Genomic DNA, 8385 nt, shown 5'->3' with positions numbered 1-8385 from the left:
GAAAGCCTGCAAAGAAGCATTAATCATCAAAATAAAAAATAAATAAAAGGAAAACAGAACAAAACAATTCGTTTAAGTATACCCATGGCGCCAAATGCTAACTGGGAAGCCTGATTTTCTGAGACAACAGCCTGAAGCTCAATAATAGCATTTCTTCTATCATCTCCTAGTTTACCATTGCTTATCCGGTCAAGCAACCGCTCAACATAGCTACAAGATAAATACCAAGCATGTAGCATTAAGTATTAGGAACTCATTAATGTAGTAAGATTAAGCAACAGATTATTCAAAATAAAAATAAATAAATAAGTAGTATCTGGATAATTGAAAACGATGAAATATAGTAAAGGGAAACTAAATACAACACAAAAGATTTAAAGAAAACTAGTTAAGCAGAGTGAATTTCTCACTTAACATTCAGTCAAATGACCAATCCACAATGCGCTTAAACAACATTCGTATAGCAAAGCAAGAACATCGAACATTCTTGAGGTCCCATTACTTTATAAGTTTATAGCATATGAAATCAGAAAAAAGAAAAGGGTAGGAACTGACTACACTTGCAGAAAACTTCCAATTGCAATAACATTTAAGAACTAGTTTACCTATCTGCATCTGAAGAACTCTCGTTGCCGAAAACAAGCCCAACAACCCCCTGCAGCAATTCAAATTAATCGAATTAAACAACTATTAATTTCTAAACAAGCACAAATTCACCATAAACTCAGAGTTAACCCACTATTAAAAAAATGCACAGATATAACTTCTCAAAAACTATATTTTTTTCTTCTTTCTTTTTATTTTGTTATAAAAATACAAACAAAAAAATTGAAATTGAGCTGAAGTATTACCTTGTAACCGGACCTTAAATCCATCTTCATGGATCACAGAGTTCACCAGAAACTAATTCAATACACAATGATGATTGAGGATTTATCAGAACCCTAGAAGAATTCGATTTTGTAATGAGAATGATCGGTGCATGAAAGAAAGGTACCGATCGTAGGAAAATCGAGAGCTACCTTTTGACACAATGACGCTCGCTCCTGTTTTTTATTTATTTTAATTTTAATAAAATTTTTATTTTTTGTTTTGGTTTTGACCATAAGCAGCAACAGCTTGGAGTTTGAGTGTGTTAACGCCTCACTTGTTTTCGCAGATTTGCATGTCTGTTGTCTGTCACCTCAATCATTATGAATGTACAATGGGCCTAACTGAAACGCCAAAAAGCCCATATCCTCCTCATTTTTGGTAGTTGCAAAAGCCCATCTCATATCTACTACATTGGGCTGGTAAGAAGATCCAGGTTCTAAAAAAGGCAGAATCAACCTAATGGGCTCACCAACCAACTTGAGTTGGTCGAGTGGTCAACTCACTCGTCCGCTTAAACAAGTATCGGGAGTTCGAATCCCGTTTTGTGCATATAGCAACTCATTGGCCAGCGATAAACCTTTAAATGAAGCTCAGATTCGCAACAAATTAGTCGTTAACCTATCGGATTGAGAGATACCATTTGGATGAAAAAAAAAACTAATGGGCTCACCTGAAATTTTTGTGTTAAATGGATAAAAAAAAATAAATTCGTTGGACAAAACACGAAAATACCAGTTAAAGAAGTAACTGACCAAACAAGCACGGGTTTCATTGCGTTATTAATGTGATCATTTACCAAAACAAATGTTGTGTCATCGTACAGTGTTTGAATCACCGACGGTCAAATGATCAGCCCGCTTAAGTAAATTTTGGAATTTAATTTCTGCTTTCTATTTATAATAACGTAATAGTCAATAATAAATTTTTAAATAAAATTTGTGTTTGTCGTTCTAACATACAAAATATATATTTAGTAGGAGTGAACGCGAATCGAATCGGATCGAATTGAATATGGCCAAAATTTTTATCCGATTTGCACTAAAATCATTGGATCGGATCTAATATCTATATTTTTTGTTTGGATTCGATCCGCATATTTGCGGATCAGATCAAATGTCGGATATATCCAAAAAACATAAAAATATTTTTAAAAGTTTATTCTTATTAAAAAATATCAATAAAATTTATTTTTTCTATTTTTTAAAATATATTTATTCTTAAAATAATATTAAATATATTTTTCTTAAATAATAAATTAAAATAATACAACATATATGATAATTATTAGTTAAAATAAAACATAAAAATAATATTTATTTATTTATTTCTTTATTTTTGCGGATACGCGGATATGCAGATCGAACATGCGGATACCTACACAAAATCCGCAATCCAATTCGATTAGGGTGCGGATCTGATCCGATAGCCTTGCGGATTGAATCTATATCCGTAATTTTCGGATTGGATTTGGATAAAGACCACGGATATACGAATCGGATCCAATCTATAAACACCCCTAAATTATTTAGTGAACAATTTGAACATAGATGTTAGATACAAAATACAATGTTTTTTCTTTAAATATTTTTAAATTCTATTACTTTGAATACTTATCACCTTTTTGTTCCTCACAAGGAGCCCACGACTGACATGTATATAAGGGGAAGATTGGCTCTTCCCCCGAGGTACGTCACTTTTCCACATCACTTTTCCCGCCTGCACAATACCTGACTTGGGCGTCGGAGTGTCTTTGCAGGTGGCACCCCCTCTTCATTATTTCTCCACAACAAGTGCTCGGCTACTCGACTACCCGTAAGCAGCGCGACCCAAACCAAGGCGTCCTCCCCCCTACATCTATCCACCCGACCTGTTCGGAAACCGACCAACGAACATTGGCGCCGTCTGTGGGGAAACCTGCCTAAATGGAAGTCGCGCTGGGCCCCGGTGACCAAGCTCGAGCAGCCGGAGCAGAGGGGGCGGCCTCCGTCGCTTCACTGAGGGGGCGGCGGAGGTCCCCCCAATAACACACGAGGACACGACCCTTCGGGGGAACGGGCGGCGATAGCGCCATAATAATGCAGGAGCTACGCCACAGGGTCCAGAACTTAGAGCGACAGCTAGCCGACCGGGAGCGGGATGGACGGTCTACCGATCCCAGCTTTACCCCATCTCCCGGAAGCGAGGAGGAAGACTCTCACCGAAGCCACCAGCGACGTACATCCGCTTCCCGGACGGAAGCGGAAAGCACGCGGGAGGAGTCGCCCGTAATGAGAAGGCGGAACGACAGGATCATATACTCCCGAGGCAGAACAACCCGCCGAACAGCAAGAGGCCATGAGGACGGGGAAGGGAGATCCGAGAGAACACGGCAACCCGTCATAATGGGTGCCACCCCGTTCCACCGATCTATCCTCGAGGTCCGGTTGCCGAAACACTTCGACAAACCAACGGACATGAGGTATGACGGGACTCAAGACCCCCTAGAACATCTCACGGCCTTCGAAGCCAGAATGAATCTAGAGGGAGTAGGCGACGAAGTAAGATGCCGCGCCTTCCCGGTAACCCTAGCAGGACCGGCGATCAGATGGTTTAACGGCCTCCCTCAAGGTTCCATCTACAATTTCTCAGACATCAGCCGCGCCTTCCTGGCTCAATTTACAACGCGAATAGCAAAGGCCAAGCATCCTATCAACCTTCTCGGGGTAACCCAGAGACAGGGTGAACCGACCAGGAGGTACTTAGATCGGTTCAACGACGAATGCTTGGAAATCGACGGCTTAACCGACTCGGTGGCCAGTCTCTGCCTGACGAACGGCCTCCTCAACGAGAACTTCCGAAAACACCTTACCACGAAGCCGGTTTGGACAATGCATGAAATCCAAACGGTGGCAAAGGAGTACATAAACGACGAGGAGGTCAGCCGAGTCGTGGCTGCCAATAAGCGGCAGTCCGGTTACGGCCAGGCCCGGCAGCCCGGTGGAGACGGTGAGAGAGTAAAAGAAAAGGCTAGGGAGGAGGCATCAAACAAAGCACCTAGGCCGTTCCCTCGAGTTGGGAAATTTACTAACTACACTTCACTCACCCTCCCCATCGTGGAAGTCTATCAACAAATAGCTGAGAAGGGAATTCTTCCGAAGCCCCGACCACTCAAGGACCGCACAGGTGGAAACAAGAACCTTTATTGTGATTACCATAAGGGATATGGCCATCAAACACATGACTGTTTCGACCTGAAGGATGCATTAGAACAAGCGATAAGGGAAGGAAAGCTAGCGCGAGAAGGCATTATCGCGATCAAGACGAGGAAAGCAAGACACGCTCGGCCAAGCGGCGACAGGAGCCCGAAGACAGAGACCATGGCCTCACTGTGATAAACGTGGTAACGGCAAAAAACACTGCACCAAAGTCCCGGTCGGCACACAAGAAAGACGCCAAGGTTCTGGCGATCTCATCTCCACCGGTGCAGAGTACCAAAAAACCTCCGTCCATTTCTTTCGGCCCAGAAGACCAATGGTTCAACGACGCCCCGGAAAACCCTCCCATGGTCATAACGGCCAGAGTGGGAACCAGCCTCGTCAAACGGATCCTTGTCGACACAGGAGCTGATTCAAACATCATGTTCCGCAACGTGTTCGACGCACTAGGGCTAAAGGATGCCGACCTAACGACTCACCAGCACGGGGTTATCGGGTTAGGCGACCACTTCATCAAACCAAACGGAGTCATTTCCCTACCAATCTCGGTAGGACAGATGCAGGGCCGAAGATCGGCAATGGCCGAATTCGTAATCCTCCGAGACTCCACAGCCTACAACATCATCTTGGGAAGAAAAACAATCAATGATTTTGAAGCCATAATCAACACCAAGCTGCTAATTATGAAGTTCGTTACCGATGATGGATCCATTGGGACCATAAGAGGAGACCTCGAGACGGCGGTCGCTTGCGACAACGCCAGCCTTTCCCTCAAAAAGAAGTCCAAGGAAGCATCTGGCGTATTCCTAGCCGACCTTGATGCCAGAGTAGAGGACAAGCCGAGGCCAGAACCAGAAGGGGACCTGGAGAAATTTAGTATCGGTGACGAAGGGGAAAAGTTCACATTCGTTAACAAGAACCTCCCACATGAGCTGAAGGAGCCTTTGATTGAGATGATAAGGGCCAACAGGGACTTGTTTGCATGGACACCTGCCGACATGCCGGGAATAGATCCAAAAATCATCTCACATCACCTAGCCGTCAAGCCGGAAGCACGTCCAGTAGCTCAACGGAGGAGAAAGATGTCGGCCGAAAGAGCAGAGGAGGTAGCCAAGCAAACGGCCGGCCTCCTAGAAGCAGGCTTCATACGGGAAGTGGACTACTCGACATGGCTCTCAAATGTGGTACTGGTGAAAAAACACAATGGCAGGTGGAGAATGTGCGTAGACTACTCCGACCTTAACAAAGCATGCCCCAAAGATTGCTTTCCCCTCCCCAACATAGATGCACTTGTCGACGCCGCTGCGGGATACCGATATCTGAGTTTCATGGACGCCTACTCCGGCTACAATCAGATACCGATGCACCGACCAGACGAAGACAAAACGGCGTTCATAACGCCAGGAGGAACTTTCTGCTATAAGGTAATGCCATTTGGCTTGAAAAATGCGGGGGCGACATATCAAAGGCTGATGAACAGGATATTCCGCGACCTCATAGGGAAAACGGTTGAAGTTTACGTGGACGATATCCTGGCAAAAACAACACGACCTGACGACCTCTTAAACGACCTGGCAAGTGTATTTGCGTCCCTCCGTCAACACGGTATGAGGCTGAACCCCCTCAAGTGCGCCTTCGCCATGGAAGCCGGCAAGTTCCTGGGATTTATGATAACTCAGAGAGGGGTAGAAGCTAACCCAGAGAAATGCCAGGCAATACTTCAGATGACGAGCCCGGGCTGTATCAAGGACGTCCAGAGGTTGGCAGGACGATTGACCTCACTCTCCCGGTTTCTCGGAGCCTCGGCGACAAAGGCCCTGCCATTTTTTAATCTCATGAAGAAAGGGATGGCGTTTGAATGGACACCCGCGTGCGAAGAAGCCTTTCAACACTTCAAGGAAATCCTGGCGGCACCTCCCGTTCTCGGGAAGCCAAGGGACGGGGAACCACTATACCTATACCTCGCTATAACAAGCGAAGCCCTGGCCGCAGTACTGATACGGGAGGACGGGAAAGCCCAACAACCAGTCTACTTCATAAGCAGGGCCCTGCAAGGAGCAGAATTAAGATATAGCAAGTTGGAAAAGCTAGCCTTAGCACTCCTAACTTCCTCGAGAAGGTTAAAACAATACTTCCAAAGTCACCAAGTGGTTGTCAGAACGGACCAAGGAATCCGACAAGTTCTCCAGAAACCCGACCTGGCGGGAAGAATGATGACTTGGTCCATTGAACTCTCTCAATACGACATACGGTACGAGCCCCGGCAAGCCATCAAGGCGCAGGCCATGGCGGATTTTTTGGTTGAAGTAACAGGAGATCCAGGCGAAGACATGGGTACACGGTGGAAGCTCCATGTGGACGGAGCCTCCAACCAGACCTTCGGAGGTGCCGGGATCATCCTGGAAAGTCCGAATGGGGTTGTATACGAACAGTCGGTTAGATTCGAGTTTCCCATCTCGAACAACCAAGCAGAGTATGAAGCCCTCATAGGAGGCTTGACCCTAGCAGCAGAGGTCGGCGCAAGAAGGCTGGAAGTATGCAACGATTCCCAAGTCGTCACTTCCCAAGTAAACGGCAGCTACCAAGCCAAGGACCCCTTGTTACAGAAGTACTTGGAAAAGGTCAAGAGCTTGAGCCAAAAATTTGAAGAGGTCATGGTCCAACACGTACCCAGAGAAAGGAACACACGGGCAGACCTTCTATCAAAATTGGCCAGTACAAAGCCAGGGGAGGGGAACCGGTCTCTCATCCAAGGCATGACAAGAGAACCAGCAATTGCACTGCACATGACAACCCTAGGTTCCTCGTGGCTAGACCCCATCACCAACTTCCTAGAACACGGCCAAGTCCCTGGTGATGAAAAGGACGCGACGAAGTTAAGAAGGGAAGCAGCCAAATACGCCGTCATCCAAGGACAGCTGTTCAAGAAAGGGCTCAGCCAACCCCTACTGAAGTGCCTACACCCCGACCAAACGGACTACGTCCTCAGGGAAGTCCATGAGGGCTGCTGCGGGCACCACATCGGTGGCAAGGCCCTAGCAAGGAAATTAATCCGAGCTGGATACTACTGGCCGTCGATGATGGCAGATGCCAAAGAGTTTGTCAAAAAGTGCGTAAAGTGCCAACAGAACGCCAACTTTGCCCGGGCGCCGGCCTCCGAGTTAAGCTTGCTAACGACCTCCCGGCCATTCGCTCAATGGGGAGTCGACCTCTTAGGACCCTTCCCGGTCGGCCCTGGGCAGGTCAAATATCTCATAGTTGCAATTGATTACTATACCAAATGGATAGAAGCTGAGCCGCTAGCTAGCATATCTTCGGCCAATTGCAGGAAATTCATGTGGAGGCACGTAATAACACGGTTCGGGATACCGGAAGTCGTCATCTCGGACAACGGCACGCAGTTTACTGACAAAAAATTTGCGGAATTTCTCAGCGGCCTGGGTATAAGGCAAAGGTTCTCTTCGGTAGAACACCCCCAGACGAACGGGCAGGTGGAATCCGCCAACAAGGTCATCCTTTCAGGGCTGAAAAAGAGGTTGGACAATAAAAAGGGTGCGTGGGCCGATGAACTAGCAGCGGTTCTCTGGTCCTACCGAACAACTGAACAGTCATCCACTAAGGAAACTCCTTTCCGACTAACGTACGGTGTGGACGCAGTAATACCAGTAGAGATCGGGGAACCAAGTCCGCGGTTGCTCCTAAAGGGAGTGGAAGAAACAATAGAAAAGGACTTGATAGATGAAGCCAGGGAAATGGCCCATTTGACAGAAATAGCGCTAAAACAAAGAGTGGCTTTGCGCTACAACACCAAAGTACTCAAGAGGGAATTCGGGCCAAACGACCTCGTCCTGAGGAGAAATGATATCGGCCTGCCGACCCCTTGAGAAGGCAAGCTAGCGGCCAACTGGGAAGGCCCATATAGAATCAAGAAAGTGATGGGAAAGGGAGCGTTCAAGCTAGAACGACTTGACGGCAAGGAAGTCCCGAGAACATGGAATGCGGACAACCTAAGAAGATTCTACTCCTAGAAGAAGACCCGACAAACCGACCAGGCTAGATAAGTAGTCAATCCGCAAATTTATCTTTGGAACTTTTCATAGCGACTTACTTGTCCTTTATACGATTACCGAATAAGATATACTTGTGCAAATTTTCTTTCCTATTTTTTCACTTAATTGTCCAGATAAACCACCACGCCCAACGACGACGCACGTTCCCGGGACTGATCACCCCGGGAACCCGTTAACCACAATCGGAACCACTACGCAAAAGGCCATGGGCCATTGACATAAGCGACGACAATAAACCAAAAACGGTT

At 46.4% G+C, this 8385-nt stretch overlaps 2 protein-coding genes across 2 annotated transcripts in view; one reads left to right on the top strand and one right to left on the bottom strand.

Annotated features, from left to right (window-relative positions):
• LOC107490001 (golgin candidate 6) overlaps positions 1-1120 on the bottom strand; it is an 8261-nt gene extending 7141 nt beyond the window's left edge. The window contains 3 exon segments of the mRNA XM_052262024.1: positions 66-210; positions 606-655; positions 852-1120. Of these exon segments, the coding sequence (XP_052117984.1) occupies positions 66-210; positions 606-655; positions 852-881 (225 nt within the window). The 5' untranslated portion in view covers positions 882-1120.
• A 1828-nt stretch (positions 1121-2948) lies between these two features.
• LOC107489909 (uncharacterized) lies at positions 2949-4244 on the top strand. Its single transcript, XM_016110677.1, has one exon. It carries the CDS (start codon positions 2949-2951, stop codon positions 4242-4244), a length of 1296 nt encoding a protein of 431 aa, XP_015966163.1.
• The last annotated feature ends 4141 nt before the right edge of the window (positions 4245-8385 follow it).

This window comes from Arachis duranensis, chromosome 5, assembly GCF_000817695.3.
Source record: "Arachis duranensis cultivar V14167 chromosome 5, aradu.V14167.gnm2.J7QH, whole genome shotgun sequence".
Classification (NCBI taxonomy): Eukaryota; Viridiplantae; Streptophyta; class Magnoliopsida; order Fabales; family Fabaceae; genus Arachis; species Arachis duranensis.
The sequence above is the reverse complement of the archived record's forward strand: the minus strand, read 5'-3'. Positions and strand labels throughout refer to the sequence as shown.

What these genes read in the sequence shown, in the direction of transcription:
- LOC107489909 (XM_016110677.1), top strand. Translation starts at nt 2,949, where the DNA reads ATGCAGGAGCTACGCCACAGGGTCCAGAACTTAGAGCGACAGCTAGCC.